Genomic DNA, 23,060 nt, shown 5'->3' with positions numbered 1-23,060 from the left:
AGTGTTTAATCTCCTGGATATCTGTTTGAATCTGTTTTATGGATTCCATTTCTTTCCTATGTTGGGCGTTTATTTTTTCCATTTCTTTCTTATGCTGGGCCTTCATGGCTTCTGTCATGGTTCTGAGCTCATCTATTTTTTTGTCAGTTTCTGCTCTAGAGTCTCAAATCACGATTTCCATTTTGCTCACTATCTCTATGGTTATCTGGGAAATTATTTCTGACTTGAATTTGATTGATCTGTTTTGTTACTTCCTGTGCTTTGAGTTCAGGGTGTCCTGCTGGTTCACTATTGGCCTTTTCATCCTCATTTGCCCTACTGTTTGCCATTGGTAAACTGGAAGTCTGTCCTTGTGTCTTGCTTAAGTGTTTTCTCATTTTAATTTTTGTTGTCGGACTGTCCTTGGTTTAATCTCTGGATTATCACCCAAATCTTCCTGATATAGTTGCACCCTAGCTTCTGTGTCTCTAACGACCCACAGACATTCTCATCTTCATAACATCAGAGAAAACAGCTCATCAAATCAATGGCAATGCTTTACCACAACTGATACAATCAGCAACACATTAAGATCATGCACAACTTGGACACTGACCACCTGTGGTAGTCACTAGTCTATCACCCTTAGATCATTTGAATTAAATTGAAATAAAAAAGCAGTCCAGAACATGTCTGCAGTGAACAAAATTTCAATATAGTGTATTTACCATTTAATGGCTCAGACAGAGCGAGGATGCAAGACCCCTGATCTCAGTTAGCTGATGACTGAACCCCATGACGCTGACTGACCTCGGGCTGCAAGGCCCAGATTGAGTTCCCTAATCTTCTGAATGGTTGAACTCCTCAATGTTCTATTACAGGTTTCCCTGCCCTTTCTTTAAAGATGTTCAAAGTTGGGAACTCAGAAAAATACCCTTGATGACCACCTCTGTCTTTGCAGAGTGGGTCCAAAGACTGGCACAGTCAGGAGGTCTGAGAGTGTGTGGGGGGGTTATGGGGGTTCAGGGGCGCCCTACCTTCCCGGCGCTTGAGCGATGGCGGCTGGGTTGGGAGCAGCCGTGGCTCTCAACATATTTCTTATCTTAAGTGGGGTTTTTTACCAGATATGTAACATTTACCATATACCTTCTGTTTCTTTTACACATTAGATTTGCCTGGTGCATCAAAAAAACAATAATAAAACCCCAAGCAGTAACACCTGGAACCTCTTAAATATATAAAATTAAAATTTGTTTTCCAAATTATTTCCATGTACAGTTTTGGCTGCATGGATGTTGCCAACAAGTCTGCTTCCCTTTCACATCCATTTAGTTCCAGGGCTCGAGGGCCTTGTGCATGTTAAGCACACGTTCTTCCACTAGCTACGTCCCAGGCCTTCGTTTTGTTGTTTGATTTGGTGTTCAGGCTGGTGATTCTTTTGGTTTTGTTGTTTTTTGTTTTTTTGAGACAGGGTCTCACTATGTAGTTGAGACTGACCCAGAACTCACTATGTAGCCTAGGCTGGTCTCAAACTCACAGTGATCCTCCTGCCTCAGCCTTCCAAGTGCTGGGATTACAGGTGTGCGCCACCATGCCCAGCTAGGTTAGTTATTCTTACAGTACTAAAAATTGTTTATCAGTTCCAGGCCTCACAACCTTGTATCATATCACCCTGAACAAAAGGCAATGCTTCTGTTCTTGCATTCTTTTTTTTTTTTTTTGGTACCGGAGATCGAACTCAGGTCCTTGCGCTTGCAAGGCAGGCCACCGAACCGCTGAGCTAAATCCCTGGCCCTGTTCTTGCATTCTTTAATTATGAGACCACTTAAGGCCAGTGAAATTGCCTCTGAAAATAGTTTTATCTACATTGCATACATTTTGACTGCTTACAATAAGATTAATTTAAAAATGGTCTGTAATTGCAAATTTATTAATTCAGTGACCAAAGAGATATTTAGATAATTTGATCCCTGGTACAAAATAAATAAATAAATAAATAAATAGACAGTAAGCGATATTTAGATAATTACCTTAAAAACTGAAGCAGACTTTATATCTCTCCTATGACACAAGGCATTTGGGGGACAGCTGTTAGCCTTCTGTATTGTCCCCAAACACTTTTCAGTCTTGGCTCCCCTGACTGTTACTTCCTCTAGAGAGTAAAGAGATTCTCCACCAACACCCCTTCTTAAACTTGCTTCGTGGTAAAATGTAGAATCCCCAGCTCCAGCAGCCTTGTGCTTGTTTTCAGGGTTCCAGGCCTCTTTTGGTCTGTCCTTCTGGGCTGCCAGTGTGAAAACTCCCAGGCTGAGCCAGAGGGGAGGTTAAGGTACATTTTTTATCATGGGTGTGGAAAGAGCTAGAAGGGCAGCCTCAGTGTCATAGCTATGTCCAAGACCCCTTTCTGTGCACAGTGGAGACCAGGATGGGAAGGGAGAGAAGCCAACCGTAGGCTGGGACCTCTCTTTGGAATCTCCTCGTTCAGGCTTAGAACTCTAGGGAGACTGTAGACAACATGGTCGTGTAGGTCAATGCGGTGTTTTACTTGTCAAAATAGGATAGGACACATATCAGTGAATAGTTCATTTATTTCTAACTTTCTCTGCTCTTGACAATGGTTTTGTTGTTGAAAAAGAGTAGTCTTTATTATTCACAAACAGTGGGACAATAGGAAACAGATAATTCCTTGAAAGAATAGCTATTTCAGTCGCTTTTTTCAGATAATGCCTTTTTATCATCTGAAATGTTATGGTCATCAAAGTACCTCTTTTATTTGATATTTTGAGATTTGTTTCTGTCATATTTAATTTTTAGCATGTATAAATAAAACAGGACAAATAAATTGTTTATTTTAAATATGCTTTTACATTCGGATATCAACTCTTCAAAGATACCTTTTGTCTCAAAGCCATTCATATTAGTGTATTTTCCAGTAATTATGGCCATTTGCGAGTCAAGAATGTTGGGATTCCAGAAATCTGGAGAATGTTCCTCTACTGTCTCTGATATTCCCTTTAAATGTCACCCACTCCACACACTTTGATGCTAACATTCTCTTAAATGAGCCTATATCAAAGACAGTTTTCACCTAACTCCCAGGATTCATATTTCTTCCCCAAAGGGTCCTCAAAGGTTTTGCTAGCTGGTCTTTTATATTATCAGGAAAAATAAACAAGCTCATAGATATTTAGGCAACAATGGCTATGACTAGCCTGGCGAGTAGAGATTATAAAATGTTTTTAATAGTAAATACATATTTTTAGGATCAAGATTCTTATTTAAATTAAGAAAACAGATACATTGTTAAATTTTAAAACTTCTATCCTTTCATTGTGAGACTTCATACTCTATTAAAACTACATTTTCTGTTGTTCATTACCTACTGAACTATACTAGTTTTAATCTATGATAGATTTTTCAAGTAAAGCAAACAATAAAGGATTCGTGTTTTAAGTGCCGTGGGGGCACTGCTTATTCTTCAAAGACTGCTTCTTAGCCGTGTGAGGTGGTGCACGCCTGTAATCCCAGCACTTGGGAGGGAGGCTGAAGCAGGAGGATTACTGAGTACAAAGCCAGTGTAGGCTACATAGCCAGCCCCTGTCACACACAAAAAAAACCTAAAAAAAAAAAAACCAAACAAACCAACAAACAAAAATACAGACTGATTTTTGACAGAGGAAATGGTAAAAGTCAAATACAGCTATAAATTATTGTTAAACCTCGGTAGTGGATGTCATGTCACACATTTTAAAAAACTATAATCTTGTTTCTTTTTGTTTTTCAGGAGACTACACTTTAAAAATAGACCTTGAAGATTTTGAAAAGAATAGCCGTTACGCACAATATAAAAGTTTTAAAGTTGGAGATGAAAAGGTACAAAAATTTCCAAATAAGTAACACCATACTTAAAACATACAACATAACACTGAAATCAATAGAGATAACAATATACAAAAGGGCCTATTCTTTTAATTACTAAACAAACATGTTTTTTAAATGGTGGCTACTGATACTGGAACTTGCCTCTTTTCCTCTAGAATTCCTACGTTTTGAATATTGGAGAATATTCTGGAACGGCTGGAGACTCCCTTGCAGGGAATTTTAACCCAGAGATGCAGTGGTGGGCCAGTCACCAAAGGATGAAGTTTAGCACATGGGACAGAGACAATGACAACTACCAAGGGAACTGTGCAGAGGAAGATCAGGCTGGCTGGTGGTTTAACAGGTCTGATGCCTTTTAATCATTGTGGTAGAGGTGTTTATGACAATCTCGTTGGTAGGCATAATTATAATGTATGAGGTCATGTTGATCTTACTGAAATATTAGCATTATTATGTAATTGTTCTTATTAGGATTCTTTAGCCATGGAATATTTTTCATTGTGCACATTAGTGATATTTGAAATATATGTCATAGAAATAAATCAAATTACTACTTTTTAAAAAACTGCAAACTGAATTATGAAAGAGTTATAAGTATTTGGCATTGTAACAATCAACTAGTGCTTTACTTTCTCATATAATGCAAAATTACCATTTTGTTTTGTTTTGTTTTTTGGGGTTTTTTTGGTACCAGGGATCGAACCCGGGACCTTGCACTTGGGAGGAAGGTGGCAGCAACACTGAGCTAAATCCCCGGCCCAAAATTGCCATTGTTATTGCTATATTTTCCTGTGTAGTACAGTATAGTACTTTTTCAATCACTGTCTTTCTTTAGTTCATCGAATCCAAGCTCTCCCAAAGAAAATTTTTCTATCATATTCCCAAAAGCCAATCCCACCCTCTGATTGGACACTTCCATGTTACTTTATCAGCAAGATCATTTTATTTTTAATTGTGCAGTTTTTCCTTTTATGGACCTGCAATCTACCTTCTTATTCCTTGTCAGGCATTTCCTCTGTAGCTAGACAGTAATTGTAATTCCTTTCCAACACAGTTCTTCAGGTGCTGAAAGAAAAGTGATTTACTGCATTCCTTAGTATTTTCTCTTCTTTGGGCCAAACACCCCTGATTCCTTTAACTGTTTTCTATCTGAGATGGTTTCCAGATAGCTTCATTGTTGTGATCACAAATTTAGGGCAGAAGAAATGAAAGCTTTTTGCAGTTTTTCCTAGAAATGACCCTATGGGCCTGCTCTCTGCAAAGCAGATGTCCTCCAACCAGTGGGCAACACATGAACTTTCTTTTTGAGTTTTAAAAATAATTTTTATTTTCTAAAGTTAATACATGTATTACAGGAAACAAAAACACAAGAAGCAAAGAACAAAGTCATTATCAATCATAAGCAGCTTAGCTGGATGTGTTCTTCTAGGTCCTGCGTGTACATATACGACAGCCATTTTGTGATAGAGTTTGTACAGTGTGTGTCATGCTTTTCTACACATCATGAATGTTCATCAATTCAAAATCCCAAAGCTACAAGAGTATCTCTGATAACTAAGAACACACTACACCAACTCAATCTGTTAGAGAAAAATTGTAGTCCTGACTTTCTTCGGAACAACAATTTCTCTGAAGATTAAAAACGGCATTAGGCCTTTAGATAGAAGTGTTGGCAAAGTTACAGTAACAATACCGTATTTCCTTAATGCTCAATTTAAAATGAGACATAAAGCAACCAAGTACACCAAGCCATGTGCCAGAGTTACCTTTACTACTAAGATATTAGCAAGAAGGCAATTCCCACTAATTTATTAATGTATTTCTGCAGGACAGCTAGAAGACACTTTGATTCCTCTCATCAAATATAGATCTGAACACTTTGCTCACATCTCTCCCTGTGTGCTTATTTCTGCCCCTCTGCTGCCAGCCTACTGACGAGTCCTGATAGGCACTGCCTAAAGGTGTTGTAACAATTCTGAGATGCATCTTTCCTATCAATTCCAACAAAAAGATACCTAAATGTGGTCTAACTCACTGCCTGTAGTTTTTATGGTACACTGTCACCCTCTGGCATCTATAAAGCTTAGATGCTGTGCGATAGAGTATGAACTATGTGCACAATATGCCCAAGTACTTTACCGAAAAATTCACCACAGGAGTACGGTTATAGTCTAAGATTATCTATCCTCCAGATATGAACATCTAGCAAAGAGCCCCCAGTCTTTTTTTTTTCTTTTATTGAGTTTATTGGTACATTTTAGGTATACAGAACAGTTACATTTATTATTGGGATCTTGTACCTTTACATGACAGGTCTTGGTTCTCATTTTTACCCCTTGTCCGTGCCCTCCCTTCACCCTTCACCCACTCCCCATTAACAAACACTTTATTTCCATTGTTCATTTTCTCATAATCTTGTACCTTTACATGACAGGTCTTGGTTCTCATTTTTACCCCTTGTCCGTGCCCTCCCTTCACCCCCTCCTCCTCTTTTTTTATTAGAATGCTAAAGCCACCTCAAAAATCACTCGACATTTAAACTTTCCATTATAAGATCTTTGGTATTTTTTAGAGTGTCAGGTTTTCTGTGTACTTGAGGATTATCCATTTAAATCCCAGAATTCAAACTTTGACTCTGTCTCTCAATGTATTTTTAAAGCATTTTAGAATCCTCTATCCTACTGAATGGAGGTAAGTCAGACGTGTTAATTTTCCTTAAAATCACAAAAGTCCTCATTCTAACGTCAGTTATTGGGATGTGTTGATTTTAAAGTGGTAGATCTAGTACAGATATAATGAATTGAAAGTAGTGTGGCGTGTTATGGAAGTTAATATTATTGAAAATTGACATAATTCACAAAGTCATCTGCAAACATCAATAGTGCTTGCTTTTAGCCAGGCACGGTGTCTCAAAAGTAAAAACAAACAAAGAAATAAACAAAAAATAATAATCTTTGATTTTTCCAGGCATGATGGCACACATTAATCCCAGCCACTCAGGAGGCTGAGGCAGGAGGACGCCTGTTTCAGAATAAAAACAAAAAGGCTGAGAATATAGTTTAGTGGTAGAGCACCTTGGATTCAATCCTTAATCCTCCATACAAAAATGTTTGATTTTGAACAGAATTTCATATACATAATTAATCACTAATATTACCATGAGATCAAAGGTTTGTATTTTACCCAGTTGGTTGGCTTTTTTTTTTACACCTTGAAGGATGACAAGCACACATTAATGTGGGCAAATTATTTACCTGACTTTAGAGACATATGTTCAGGGCGAACAAAGAAGGGCAAATCAGCAGCTAGAGCCACCCAGGCAAAATCAAAGAACTTGGAGAAAAATTAAAAATTTTTCAGAATTTAGTTCTACTTTCACCATGCAAGATACTACTGTAGTTCAACTCTACCATTCTTTCTTTTCTCCCTTCCTCTCTGTTGTCCCTGTCCCATAGTTGGTCTAATTTACATGAAATTGTCCATGGCCATACCACCCTCAACAAGCCCAGTCTTGTCTAATGTACATGAAATGTTTGCACTTCATAACTATTCCTCACATAGCAAACCAGTCACTGAGCAGTGCTGTCTTCGCAGCCTTGCTGGCATATAATGAGTGATTGCAGCTACTCCTTGACCAGGGATCCACTGACCGACTGCTCTGGAACCTGGAAGATTCTGGAAAACTGGCCTCAGAATACTAAGTGGTTCACCATAGAATAAAGTTCCTAAGAGACTTTAAATTACAGAGCAAATATAAAAGTAAGTTTATATGGCAGATGACTCCATATAAAGATATGCAAAATATTCATTCTGCAGGCTCAATTTACAATGTTTTTTTTTCCCCCACCCAGTACTGGGGATTGAATTTAGCACTTCACACTTGCAAGTCTGGTACAAGCCACTGAGCTAAATCCCCAGTCCCAGTGTTTTCTTTTTTAATACTGCTTTCTGTGGTGTTTTAAAAGCGGCAGACTTTTAACACTCACAGTTTTAGTGTTTGTGGTTTCAATTAGTCACATCCATTTAAATTGGGAAACCCTCCAGGATGGTCAATAAAAGCAAATTAAAGCACTAAGAAGCTAAGTGACCCAAGACAGCCACTCTATGTTTACAGGTATATTATGTTTTTATTCAATAATTTGGTTTCTTTGCATAAATTTTCATATCTACTCCTTCTGGATGTTCTCCTTAGTTATATCAATAAAGAAATATATGGCAGTTAATAGTATATAATGCAACATAAAAAATTACCATATACTCATATGTAATTTGCATATACCAGGGACAAATACACACACAGACTCCAAAGGAGAAAGAGCGTTATTTAGAAACTGTATGATAGGGGCTGGGGATTTAGCTCAGTGGTTCTGCTGTCTGCTTCTCGAGCACAGGGACCTGAGTTTGATCCCCATAATCCCCCACCAAAATAGTCTGATAACCTAAGAAACTTCTCTAATAAGTGAAATATGTGTAAAAAATTAACTCAACTCAGATAATTATTGGTTAATGTCTGGGAAATTTTTTAATGTTGGCTTAGGTTTTGTTTGCTTACTCTTGCGATGAAAATAATCGATATGGTAGTGATTTAAAAAGGCGGAGGAAGAAGGGAGGCGGGTAAGGAGAGTCACCTCTTGGCAACCTATTGATGAACCTGCAAGTGCAAATTGGCCTGGGGAGACTGTGCAGACCCCCTTGCCCCTCGCCTTGCTTTGTTAACCCAGGCCACTCTTGCTAAGCCTGAGATGAACTCTGTTCAGAGGAGGAGGATATAAAGTTGGAGGTAACAGGATCTTTTCCCCCTTACTTTTCTTTTTGGTTTAAAGGCTAATAGGAACCAAAATGCTTTTCAAATGTTTTTCAATATGTACACTCCAAGTGCCCTGGGTTGGATCCTCAAATTTATCATGCTGCTAAAACCCACTATTTTATTTTATTTTTAAATTTGAGACAAAGTCTTGCTATGTAGCCCAGGCTGGCCTTGAACTCAGAGAGATCCTCCCAAGTTCTGGGATCACAAGTGTGCACCACCACACCTGTAGACCTAATACTTTAAAAAGCCAATCTCACCTTGGGACCATAATGTTAATTGAAATAAATCAGACACGCAAGCTTAACTATTTCATGGTTTTCTCTAAGATGAGAAAAACAAAATATAATTAAAGAACAAATGAAAGATAATAGGTAGTTGGGAGAAAGATCCTTTTTAAATAGCAAGATAAAGAGATAGAGGATGGGGAGAGAAAGGAGATGAAGAAAGGAATTAAAGTGTGTTATATTCATGTACCAACTCCACTCAAGGAATTATGCATTGCAAACATGTACTAATAAATAATTTAAAAACCCAAAAAAGCTGATCTGTTTATAGAAATGTTTCAGCTTTTGAAAATTAAAAAGGTCTCTTATCTATGAAATGATAGTAGTCACAGTTAAAAAATTTTGATCATTTGCTAGCCAGATAGGTTTCTGAAAGGCACTTTTTCATCTGATTGTTCTACTTTCTCTCTTTCTCCCACTAGGTGTCACTCTGCAAACCTAAATGGTGTCTACTACAGGGGCCCCTACACTGCTGAAACTGACGATGGGCTTGTCTGGTACACCTGGCATGGCTGGTGGTATTCTCTGAAATTTGTGGTTATGAAAATTAGGCCAAATGATTTTATTCCAAATATTGTTTAATTGTCCCCTGTTGGGCTTTTATTTTTGCAATTCATCTTATTTAAAATAATTTGCAAAATAGCAGTTCTGAACATACACATAATGATGCCAATTATTATGTGTGCTTCTTTTCTCTTTTTTAACTTGCTTTTAGTACTTAGTGCACTTTTTGTACAACAAATATGCATTATTTTCCAAATAAATGTAGATTATATTAATATTTATTGAATTCCTATGTGCAAAGGGCTATGATAAATTTTATGTTGTACAAAAAAATTAAATAAAAGCATAGGCTATATACCATGATTTAGGAGACAACACAAGCATAGATGCATAACAATTTAGTTTTAATGCAAATGACAAGAAAATGACACAATTTAGCACATAATAGATTGCCAAATCAACTGCATAGACAATAAACATGAGCTGGGCTTTGAGCTCAGATTTTAAGCACAACTCTGGATGTTAATCACTATATAGCACTACTTACATTTTTGGATGTTATGTAGGTTATGCATTTCTACCATAGGCCTCATATAAAGTCTTATGCCAGCCCTGGGACACATTATTATTAGTGCTTAACAGCACTGAAAATTTATGGATCTAAGTTTCTGTGACTTCTAAAAGTTACAAAGTTAACAAGAAGAGAAACAAGGACTGAAATCCAAGGCTCAAGGCTGCTATGCTAAGTTAATGTTTTGCCTCTGTCCTGATGTTCTTCTGGATAGATCCAGAAGAGTAAAAGTCTGAGTCAAGACAAAATAATAATAAGATCTCCAGGTGATTCATATGACAAAAGAGTTAAAGACGCAGTGCTTTAGAGGATAAAGCACAACTAATCTTAACATCATCATGTGATTTATGATTTCAAAGACATCTATTATTATTGTTTTCTAATGCCTACTTCACTAATAACCACAACTTGTTATTTTTGAATGCTTACTTTGTGCATTTTGAATGCTTACTTCTGTAATCCTCAGAGAAACACTTAAAATAATAATTAAATTTAAAAATTCATTTATTTCTGGCATGTGGTAGGATCTTAAATATGTATTAACTGACTGACTCATTGAAGAAATAAATGAAGAAATGAACAAAATAATGAATATACATCACAGAGTCCTATGTGAGTGTTACTCTATTTGTAGGCTTTCTCACTTTTTAAATTTAATTATTGTTTGTCATATGAATCACCCAGGGATCTTATTAAAATATAAATTCTTATTCTGGGATGGACCTATGACTCTGGTTTTCTAACAATTCTCCCGATGATGCAGAACTTCCCAGTCCAGGAATCACACTTTGAAAAAAAGAAGGTGTAGGGAATTGTGGTTCTTGAGATATTAATGGTTAGTACAGGAGGAAAAGAGTTTCTTGATTAAACAAGTTGAGAAGATGAAATATTAAAATTCAACAGATTTCTTCTGCTGAGCGTTGCTCAGATCCTTGAACATGCCAATGAGGACCCATAGTATGTAGCATTTTATATGTAGTTTAGAGTATGTTCAGCTGCAAGGTGTATATATTATTTGATTATGGAAGTACAAGGGAAGAGGGATTTATTCTTCTTAGGTAGCAAGAACTCAGGAGGTAAGTAGTTGCTGGCCAGGTTTAATGCTCTTGCTTAAGAAGGTTGATGTTTCTACAATTTAGTCATTCCTTCCAAATCCCAAAACATCCACTGCAGTTCCTGCTCTAAACTCTTCTTTAAAAAAGTAAGAGTGGGATGTGGTGGTGCACACCTGTAATCCCAGCTACATGGAGGGTTGAGACAGGATTGCCAACCTGGTCTCAGAATAATAGTAATACTAAAAAAATTAAAAGGGGCTCAGATGTAGCTCAGCACTCCTGGGTACAATCCCCATTAACTCCCTCTTCTCCCTAAAAGGAGAGGTTGATAAACTTCAGTTTATGCCTCATTGGCCAGAACTGTGTCATGTGTTCATGTTATCTGGAAATAAGACTAGGAAAGAAAACATTCAATTTTAAAGACTATAGAATGCACAGGTGAGGGAGAAGTGTTTGCCATGGTTCCCGAATGTTTGCTTTGTAATGAAGTTTGTGGGAATTAAGTTCTGTAGGATATACTTTATAAAATTATAAATAATAGAGCACCAGTGACCACTGTAAATATTGGTATCACTTTTGTCATTGGCTAGTATGGGTCCTTGCTTTAGTAAGATTAAAACTAAAGTCACCATATGAATTTAGAGACTAAAGCTTTAGCTGAAAGGTTTCAGAAGATAAAGAAAGGACTCCAGCCTGAGTAGTAGCTGGGGAGGGCACACTGATGAAGAGATCAGACTGGACTTCCAAGGAGGACTGTGGGCCAATTTTAGGGGCAGTAGTGGGCTGGGTTCTGGATGATCATTATCTCAGTCCTGTCTTGTAGCTCACGTTGAATCCTCATGACTTGAGGGCCAATTTCATTCATATGAACCTCAGCCAGAACCCAAGGCGACCACGGGTTTACCATAGTGATGGTGAACCTTTTTTTTTTTTTAACTTTAATTGAGTTTATTGGTACATTTTAGGTATACACTACAGTTACATTCATCATGGGGATCTTGTACCTACCTCTACATGACAGGTCTTGGTTCTCATTTTTTCCCCTTGTCCCTGCCCTCCCTTTACCCCCTCCTCCCCTCCCCATCTACAAACACTTTATTTCCATCTTTTCATTATCACATATTTTTTTTGTTTTCCCTTATTACCCTTACCCCTACCCATCCCACCTTCCCTATACCTTTAGCCCCTTTCTTCCCATTTCACAAGTCAGTAATTTATTAGGATCTTATGTATTATTGCTGTTTATTCACACCAGAGAAACTATTCAGTATTTACACATGTGTGACTTATTTATTTCACTTAGGAGTAGATCCTCAATATGTATCCATTTTCCTATGAATGAATCTATTTTCTCATTCTTTATGGCTGAGTAATATTCCATTTTATAGAAAAACCACATCTTCTTTATCCAGTTTCCAACTGATGGGCAAATAGGCTGTTTCCAAATTTTAGCTATTACCAACTGTGCCACTATAAACATGAGTGCACATATATCACTGTGGTATGATTCTTTTAGTTCTTTTGGAAAGATACCCAGTAGAGGGATGGCTGGGTCAAATGGAACCTCCAGTACAAGCCCTTTGAGGTATCTCCATATTGATTTCCACAGTGGTTGCACCAGTCTGCACTCCCACCAACAATGAAGAAGGGTTCCTTTCTCCCCACAACCCCGCCAACATTTGTTGTTGTGTGATTTCTTGATAGCAGCCATTCTTTGTGGGGTGAGGTGAAATCTCAATGTTTTTTTCATCTGCATCTCTCGAATGACCAGTGATGTGGAACATTTTTCCATATATTTACTTGCTGCTTTTACTTCTTTGTCTGAGAAATGTCTGTTCATTTCGGATGCCCATTTTTGAATCAGGTCTTTATATTTGCGGGTGCGGATTGTTTTGAGTTCTTTATATATTCTAGATAATAGCGGTCAACGACACGAAGAGCTCACTGCGCATGCGTGCCGTAGGTTTGCCGCCACTGGTTTAGGGCTGTGGAGATCCTGGGTATAGCGAAATATCCCTGTAAACTCCTACCCTGGTGTCCTTATTCTTAAAGGGTGATGAGATAGATTAGGAAAGTTTAAGGCTAGAAAACCTTACTTTGCCAACTTTGGGACAGATCCTCTGGCTAAATGACTAACATATTTATCCTGGTACAGGGTTTTACAAAATGAAGGCCAAGTTGTGTTCCACTTTTAGTTACCTATGTGGCATTTGTGGGGCTAAATGAAGAGTCACAGTTTTTATCAAAAAGCCACATTTAACTCCCTCTCTTAGAAAAAACCACAAATTTTTCTCTTAATGAGTAACAGGGGTAAGGGCCCAGGAGTTTGTCCCTAGCGTGGTCTCTGGCTATGTCATAACTATGTCACTTGCTCAAGGAGTAGCCTGAAGAACTTATGCAATTAGAAGATCAAAAGAAAAAAGTTTTAAAGAAAGCAAAACAAAAGATTCCACAGAGGAGAGGAAAGAAAGGGAGCTAAACAAGTTTAGTGTTACATACATCTCAATATAATAGAGCTAAACAAGTTTAGTGTTACATACATCTCAATATAATAGCCTTTTTATGCAGAGGGAATAATTAAATGAATTACAATGCTGCAAACAGATAAAGGGGAAAGAGTTCTACTGAAAAATTGCTGGATTTACTGGGAGTGATATTTGTGTTCTTAAGTCCATTTCAACGGAATGGGTGGTAGCCAGAGGGCAGGAAATAACAGCAGTTTTGAGGGAATAAGTAAGTTGAGAAAAGTGTATGTAAAAAAGAAAAACTGGACTGAATTGATCTGAAGTCAACACATTAGGAAGACACCAGAGAAAATTCATCCATTCCTCTGAAATGCTACCATTACAGTTATTTATTATTCTTTATCACTTTTTAAAATGCAAAATACTTTCAATTCATATCAGCTAATTATACTTTAGAGTCAATAAATTCATGAGTATTGTTGCTTTTTTAATGAAGTACAGAGAAAGTCTAGGCATGCTAGAAAGAGAATCAACTGGATCACGACTGCATTAGAGGTTGCATCTGTCTTGTTTAGTTTTAGTTCGCAGCAGTGTCTGGTGTGTGATAGGACCTCAAATGTTTATTAACCAATTGACTCATTGAAGAAATAAGTGAAGAGATGAACAAAATAATAAAGTGCATCATAGAGTCCTATATGAGTGTTACTGTCTTTTTAAAATTGTTACTGTAGTGTTATTCCACTTGAGATGGTATATTTTATGACTTTTTTATTTCTCTGATAATCAAAACATTGGTTGCTATAAAATAAGAATCTAAAATAGCATCAAGTTTAAACTCCTGTTTATTTTTATTTTTCTGTTTGCTTTTTTACTGATTTAGAGACAGAGTCTTTGTGTTGCTTCAAACTTAGAATTTTCCTGCTTCAGTTTCCCCACTGTGTAGCTGGAATTTCCACATGCAGCTTGTTATTTTTTTCACTTTCTTTCCCCATTGCTAGTAAAGAATTTACACTTGAAAATATCGTGATCCTATACATATTGTGAACTTTTTTGATGGTGTTTTATCAGGACTATTAAAAGTAGATTTTGCCCTCATTTATGTTTGGAGAAAAGATATGTATGTCTCATATACATATAGAGAAAAAAATCTGTACGTGTCAATAACCGTCATTACTGAAGGGAACCAAGATGTTTTTGTTCTTTGTCTTTGATTTCTTCAGATGAAATTTTGCTCTGTAGTTTATGCTGGTCTTGAACTCACTAGGTAGCATAGGCTGGCTTCAAACTTACAAGTCTCTTGTCCTAGCCTCTTGAGTGCTGGGATTACAGGTATGTGCCGCCACGCCTAGCTAATGTTGTTTATTATAGTTTTATATCATTTAGTACTCATAAAAATTTTCACCATATGCATGTAGTACCTATTTACTAATACTTTTTAAAAAGCGAAGTAAAAAAACAAAAAAGCTCTAAGGAAACAAATCATATGACTCTAAGGATTCAATATGAGTAAGCATATTATATGTAGGTTTGGCAGCTTAGTCCATTTGAAAACTACTACAATAACAAGATAACTAAACTGCTATTAAGCTGTACTATCACTGTGGTAGCCTCTAGCCACACGTAACTATTATGCACATAAAACAAGACTAATCTAATTCGGGGGCAGTAAACGTAAAATACGTAATAGATTTTGAAGACAATATAAAGTACTGTAATTAGAAAATATTTTTTAAAGAATAATTTTAAGATTCATTACATGTTTAAATACTTTTGATATATGGGTATAAATAAAATATATTGTTAAAATTAATGGACCTATTTATTTTAATTTTTAAAATATCATTTTAGAAAATTAAAAAATTACATATTTAGCTCACATTGACAGTTTGCATTATATTTCTATTTGGACAATAATGCCAAGGAATTTTCATTTCACCCAAATGTATTGTATGTCTACAATCTGTGTGTATATACACACACACTTATACATATAGTCATAAAATATACATATATATGTTTGAATGTGACTGTACAGTGTTTTCATTTATTTATTTATTTTTGGTACCGGGGATCGAATTCGGGTCCTTGCGCTTGCAAGGCAGGCCACCGAACTGCTGAGCTAAATCCCCGGCCCTGTAGAGTGTTTTTAAACATATACTTTTAAAATACCAGTCCAACAGTTGAAAAGAAAAGAAAAACAACTATTTATTCAGTTGTGTTACAAACACAGTGCTAAATATTGCATATATAGCATGCATAAACCTGGTTTACCTCTGAGGAACTCAGCCTGTAGGGAAGATGCTCATTAAAAACAAAACAAAACAAAACACCACAATTCATAGGACCAGGGATTTAGCTCAGCAGCACAGCACACCACGGCCCGGCAAGCGTGAGGTCCTGAGTTTGATCTCCAGTATCCTGCAAACGAAAAACAAACAAAACAGAACAAACAACCCCCCCTCCCAATTTATAGGACAGTACTGAAGATATTGTAAGCCTCAAGACTGCAATTATAACATCATGTGGAAATAGTTTACCTTGACTATTAAAAAAACCACAAAATACCTTTTCACCTTCTAAGGAGTTTCAAAGAGATTTTTGAAAAAAATCACCCCTTTTATTGTATATAACTTTTATTTGGAGTGCTAGGGATAGAACCCAGGTCCTTACCACTGGGATATTTCCATCAACCAATCTCTGAAGTGAGATTTCTGAATTGTGGGTTCTAACCCCATCACATATATGTTCTTTAAATATGCATAGGCACACCTATGTGTACACACACATACACCAGTTTGGTTTGTAGAGGTCCTAATGGCTGCTGTCTACAGTAAGATCACAAGTTCTTAGGTGTATATGCATGGCTTATCAGTATACATTTCTTTTATTGAAATTTTAACCATGATCTGGAAAAACACTGCACCAGATATGCATTGTGCCTTAAGGCCACCTTATTTGCTCTAAATTATGGTATATGGCATTGTTGTAGCCAGTTTGCAAGGGAATAGATTTAATACAGGACATATAATTTATAGGATTACTTTATAATAGTCACCCAAAAAGTCAAATGCAAAGGAGTGCAAGAGATCTATCCACATGCTAGAGACCTGAAGCACCCAGTCGAGGGCCTGATCCCACAGCACTGTGCTGCACAAGGCCAGCTGAAGGCCTAGAGGTTAAGGCAATGCCTTCCACAAGTCTAGCCAGACCTAGAGCCCACGGCAATGACTCATGCAAGTCTGTATCGAGGATCTACACCAGGAAGGCCCAAAGGCCAGTGGTGGAAGATGGAAAGTCTGTGTCAGTGAAGTGAAGGATCTGTGCCCTCAGACTGAGGGATCTGCCCTGGAGCCAGGAATTGATGCTCAAGGCCAAAACCAGCAGCCATTCCCAGTGACAGCGAGGACCTGGGCTCCTCCAATGATGAGACCAGTCAAGTTTATATCAGGAAAACCACCCACAGCAACCTTCTCCAGGAAAATTAACATCATCCTATCTTCCCCTCCAGTTCTCCTTTTATGCTGTTGGCAGCAACCCTCAGGTGGGTCTTCCATGCCCAGAACCACACTGACTCAGTTCTGCTGGGTGTTCCAAGTTGACTATTTGTTAATCCACCACAGGTACACATCAAACAATATAGAAAGAATGGACAAATAGAAATAAAAAACTAATAGAAAAATAATTTTAGATGCAGGTTCAATTTTTTTCCAATTACTTAGCCCTAGGAATTATTATTATTATTATTATTATTATTATTTTATTTACTGGGAATCCAACTCAGGACCTTGTCCTTGGGAGGTAGGTGCAACTCTACTAAGCAACTTCCCCCAAAATTATTACAACTCAAAAAAACTAGAATTGTTTCTATAGTTACTTTTAGGTTTTTATTCTTTTTGAACTTTTTAATATTTTTATTGTTACTTTTTAGATTTTGAAAATAGCTTTGATACTATTAAAAGAGTCTCAGGTGAGGGATATCAGAACTCATAACTCAAAAAAGAAATCTAACTTGGAATGATCACTTTTCTGAACCATAGCTTTTTATCTCTCAAGTGTGGACATTAATATAGTTGTTATGAGAATTAAATTAAGTGATATAGTAGTGAAAAATATAATAGGGTTTGGTGATAAAAGAGGTCATACTTCACGACAAGAGAGGGGAAAATGGAATTATGACCAAGAAAGCATCTATTTACTATTATGTGAACACAAATATTTACCTCACCATTTAAATTCAAATATTTCAATATGAGTAGTATTAATAGAAGCCATTATATGATAAAGCAGAGGCTATATGGACATAAAACTACCCTTCAACAAATGCATCTTCTGATTCTAGTACTTGCGGAGCAGATCGTTCATATGTAATACAAATTTATATCTTCTGTGAGCTTGTCAAATAGCTTATTGATTTGTATTGATATCTACCCCAATACTTTGAATAATTAAGATGTGTGGCTTTTGGTTCCCTTCCTTTGAAGCCCCCTTGGATCAGCTTTGGGGGGAATTTGAAGTTTTTGGAGGGATTTTTTGGCTTGTCTTCTCATGTGTGTTTGTTTGTTTCTGTTGAGACTTGCAGGTTGATTGTAGTGGCAAGCTCTGTTTCTAGTTTGGGGACCTCCTTAGTTAATGTCTGCTTCTTAGTGGTGTCCTCAGGACATGGCTATTGGTTTTTTCTTGTTGTTGTTTTGTTTTGTTTTGTTTTTTGCCTCTCTTCCTGGATTCATCCATTTTGTTTACTTGAGATTAGAGGTTGGAGTTTATTTGGCCCAGTTCCCGGTGCTCCAGAAATGGACCGTAGTGTTGTTAATGACCCATGGCAATCCAGATTGGCATCCCAAGACAATCAAGGAGTAGCAAGAGCTATGTAAATTTGGCTATACTGGGATCAGGATCAATTACAGCATCAAATACAAAGTGAATATTGACAAATTCTAAGGACTAATAATATACTGCTCTTATCCACAGAAAAGAGATCTATATAGAATGAACACTAAGATAAAGCAAATGTTGACCTAATATTGACCTACTACAATAAATATCTACTAAATGGGACCTCCACTAACAATAGAACAGTATCACCAGAAATAGCATGAAGTTAACTAGCTATCTAGAGACAGATAAGGCTTAGTAGTTTCACTAGTAAAGGTAGAGGGAGTAAGGAGTTAGCAAATTTTTCAATCAAAATTTAAGAAATTAACCAACGGGATAGGAGAAGGACGAGAGAAAAGTGAGATGGAGGTCCTACTGAGGAGTACAATGAAATTAATAGTGTTAGAGAACAGTCACAGGAAAGAATGAACAAGAAAAAGAAGAGAGAAGGTTAAACAGAGAGCAAAACGTGGGAAATAAAAATAAGAGAAAAATGCTGAATGGGGAAAAGGGAAAATATAAGAAAATAAACTAAAAGGTGGGGAACCCAACTCCCCAAAAAACCCAAAGAAGAGAAGATAAAAATAATAGAGTCAAAGAAAAAATTCCTGAGATTTTGAATGAGTGGTTTCTTTCCATACCTGCATTTTTGGGATCCATCCAGGCATGATTCTCTCCACCAAACTTTAGGACCTATGTGTTTTCATGGTTCTCTTTCTGAGGCCCCTCTGTCCATTCACCCCAGACTGTGGTCACCATCCAAGCCAAGGCATGTCCTTGCTCCTTGGGTAGATCACAACTTTGATCAATCCTTTCAACTCTGCTAGCTATAGGCTTCAGGGAGGGGGTTCAAGAGGACTTAATATTGACAATTATAGGGTCTGTTTGCTCGCTTCTGTGCCCAGGTTTATCCTTATTCAGAATCAGGTCGGTTGGTTACTGTTCACCTCTGCTGTCCTGTGCCAAGGGGAAGCAAAATATAGAGCTGGCTTGGATTTGTGAAGGGCCGCATCCTTGTGTGCTGCCATCCAGTATGGTCCTGCTTGCTTGCGTCCAAGTTACTCTTCTGAAGTCTTTTCATCCTTGTCATTTCTTAAAGCGTTTTCTAAACTTAGCCTAATTGCCCTGTGTATTAGATGGCTGCTCTTAAAAAGTAAATTTTTTTGTAAAAAGTAAAGATTGTTTTTTATTTGATAAAATATTACCATGGAACAAATTTAACATGAAACATCCCTATGTTTCAGGAAAAAGAAGGGGACTGGGAGGTTGCTCAGTAATAAAATACTGGCCTAGAATATGAGCGAGGTCTAGACTTTGATCCCTAGCACCACAAAAAGAAGGAGGAAGTGGAGGATCAGGAGGAAGATGAAGAGGAGGAGTAGGAGGAGGAGGAGGAAGAGGAGGAGGAGATAGGATTCATTAATCAGAGCTAATCCCAACTAGCATTTTAAAAGAATTTCTTGGCTTTGTTTTGCTTTTATTTTGCTAACAGTGGTCACATTTGATGTTGAATATCATGGGGTTTTTTTTCCTTTACTTAATTTTATGATTTTTTTAAAGACAGGATCTCACTGTGTAATTCAGGCTGGCCTTGAATTCACTACGTAGCCCAGGCTGGCCTCAAACTCTCAGTGACCCTCCTGCCTCAGCTTCCCATGTGCTGGGATTACAGTTGTGCCACACTCAGCTACTTAATATTATAATTCAACAATATTCTCAAATACAATATCTTTTCATACAGAATTTTAAAGGTTATGTATAAAAATATCCTACAGTTAGTTCCATGAGCTTCAACCATTCGTCTTTTAAAATATTTAAATTACTATTTTTCTTTTGTATTTGGGGGATTAAACCCATGGCCTTTGCATTGAGCAATATCCCTAGCCCTTTTAAAACTTTTTTTATTTTGAGATAGGACCTGGCTAAGTCCCTAAGTTGTTTAGAAAAGACTGAAACTTTCAATCTTCCTGCTTCAGCCTCCCAAAGTGCTTGGATGATAGGTGTGCACCACCTTGCTTGTCCTGGCTTTTTTTATACTGGGGATTGAACCTAGGGAATGTTGAGCTACAGCCTAGACCTTTTTAAATTTTGACACAGGGTCTAGCTAAGTTGTTCAGGTTGGACTTGAACTTGTTAGCCTCCTGTCGTAGCCCCTTGCGTAGCCGGAATTAGATGCAGACAACATGGTTCCAAGCTTCATCGACAAATTATTTTATACATTCGGGGACACATGCTGCCAGTTTGTTTGTTCAACAATAATAATGGAGCACCTACTGTTTGTCAGGCATCGTGCAAATCACAGTATTATAGTGATGAACATGAAAGAGCTCCAGTCCTTGAAGAACTGACACGTTTATCAGGGACAAAGACGTGCAGTAGTTCAACAAAATGATAAACGAATGATGTTGGGGTTAACATTGCCCCCCAAATTAGTCAGGCTTTGGAGTTTATCTTTTATCCTTCCCATTTTTTAAAGCTAATAAATCTGTGTTAAATATTCTCATCTCTAAAATATGAACTATATTACTGCTGTTCCATGGTAGTGTTGTGGAAATTCAAGTTAGCTTGGCATGTGATCGGTGCTTTAGAAATATCGCTGTGATGATGATGATGGCAGTGGTGGTAGTGGAGAAGATAAGAAAGAAATGCAATGATGAACTGGATCGCTATGTAAACTTCATCAGAAGTTGAGGCTGTGAGAAGACAGGGCCTGCATGATCTGAGGTTTTCCAAAGAAAACAGCATATGAAATGAGCTGTGAGTCTGGGTGATTTATGTCTTCTACAAGTTCTCATCAGTCAGCTTTTTAATGTTGCTGGTATTTAGAATATTCAAAGGCTAGATGTGGAAACTTGATTCAGAGATGATCTGACCTAATGGTCTTCAAACTGGGCTCAAGGAAGCCTTAGATTCTGCTTTTGGTGGGGGGCGGTATTGGGGATCAAACTCAGGACCTTGCACTTGCCAGGCAGGCACAATGCCACTTAAGCACATCCCTGGCCCAAGCCTTAGATTCTGACAACATGCCTCGGGGTATTTAAGAGAAAAGGAAAAATTTCCCTCTTTTCCTTTCATTCAGCACAGCTGTTTTTATCTTTTTAAATGTATTTTTGTTTCATGTTAACACTTTGATTTGTTTGTTTGAGAAACAAAAAATTTTTTATCTCATAAACAGACAAAACAGAACAAAACCAAACAAAAAAAACTTCATTTTATAGTTCAAGAAAACTGCTTTAGATCAGGCTATGGGTGCTCACCTATAATTCCAGCACTCTAGGAGGCTGAAGCAGGTTTGCAAGTTTAAGTCCAGTCTGAGAAATTTAGGGACTTAGTGAGATCCTGTCTCAAAAGAAAAAATAAGAAAAAGGCCCAAGATGTAGCTCAGTGCCAAGGTCCCATTTTCAAGAAAGCATGCAAGAAAGAAAGACAAAATTTTTGCATTTTTGAGCTGGCAGGCCTTGCTGGGGATGGACTGTCATGCTTTATTGCTTCAGTTAACAAGCATTGTAATCTTAAGACTGTACCCTGTGTTCAGACAAATGTTGATACTTCATTTAAAATTGGCCTAAAAATCACATACACCCAGTAAAACTATACACCATGGTGAGCAAGTCCAAGACAAGCTTCAACCTTTCAAAGAGGATAAAAGAGAGACTTAAGTATTCAACCATAACAAGCTGAGACTTTAGGAGAAAATGACACAGGGTATTGTCTCTCTAGCTTACTCCTGGGGTGTTGGCATCATCTGCCGTTTGGAGGCCTTTCTAATTATAGATGTGCTGTGTCACATTGCCTCCTGCACCTTATAACAGTAACAATGTTCAGCACTCAACATTATCAAAGACCTTTCCAGCTTGAGCTAATTAATTCATACAATTCCAACCACCTGGGACAGATAGTATTATTACCCCGGTTTTATGCACACAGAAAACTTCAAAAGACATTTCCCAAAGGCCATGTAGTAATTGGAATGGGGCCAGGAATTTATCTTAGAAGAACTAGATTTTTTAAGTGCATGACAGTCTTTCATGGACTAGTTAGATTTGGGGTAATTTAATTTTTTTCTCCAGGGTGGTGAACAGATATCCCTTTGTTACATACTAGCTCACCTTTTGGTTTCTGTTGTAGTTTCCAGAAGGAATCATTACACCTTTAGGAATTGATACACACGTCATAATTCTCTGCAATACCGGGTAATTTGGAAGCTCTTAAAGGTGGCTAGCATATGCCAGCTGTTCCATCCTTTTACTTGCCTCCTTTATTATATCCACAGTATCTCCTTTCAACTAGCTGATATTAGAATACAGAGCTCTTGAATTGTAAAATGAAACCTTAGAAAAGTCAACTCATTATAAAGCCTTCTTTGTTCTTTTGTGATGACCAACTAATTGAGATTCTTAGGAATCACATATACCTCAAAGAAGGTCCTTTATGAATAAAACCAGCCTTTTAATCACTAATTTTCAAAAAAGATTAAAAATAGCCCGTGATTACCCTGGTTGCAAAAAAAGTTGAATTTAAAACAAGAAGTAGCTCACTGGTGGAAAAATCACTATTCTCTTTTAACTTTTGTCCTAGTATAATGAAAGTTTTACATTCTTAGGCATTTACTCATGTTGAATGGGCAGGAAATTTCAT

The 23,060-nt window shown here is 37.3% G+C and overlaps 1 protein-coding gene across 2 annotated transcripts in view; it reads left to right on the top strand.

The window, feature by feature from the left end:
* Nucleotides 1-9,947, top strand: part of Fgl1 (fibrinogen like 1) — a 52,637-nt gene extending 42,690 nt beyond the window's left edge. For both annotated transcript variants that reach the window (XM_010621776.3, XM_010621777.3), the window contains 3 exons: nucleotides 3,764-3,852; nucleotides 4,017-4,204; nucleotides 9,378-9,947. In XM_010621776.3, the coding sequence (XP_010620078.1) occupies nucleotides 3,764-3,852; nucleotides 4,017-4,204; nucleotides 9,378-9,537 (437 nt within the window). In that variant the 3' untranslated portion in view covers nucleotides 9,538-9,947. The remainder of the gene's footprint in view (nucleotides 1-3,763; nucleotides 3,853-4,016; nucleotides 4,205-9,377) is intronic.
* Nucleotides 9,948-23,060: the final 13,113 nt, after the last annotated feature.

This window comes from Fukomys damarensis, unplaced genomic scaffold (assembly GCF_012274545.1).
Source record: "Fukomys damarensis isolate Sample0158 unplaced genomic scaffold, DMR_v1.0_HiC HiC_scaffold_18, whole genome shotgun sequence".
In the NCBI taxonomy this organism is placed as follows: domain Eukaryota; kingdom Metazoa; phylum Chordata; class Mammalia; order Rodentia; family Bathyergidae; genus Fukomys; species Fukomys damarensis.
This window is presented reverse-complemented; position numbering and strand designations above follow the sequence as displayed.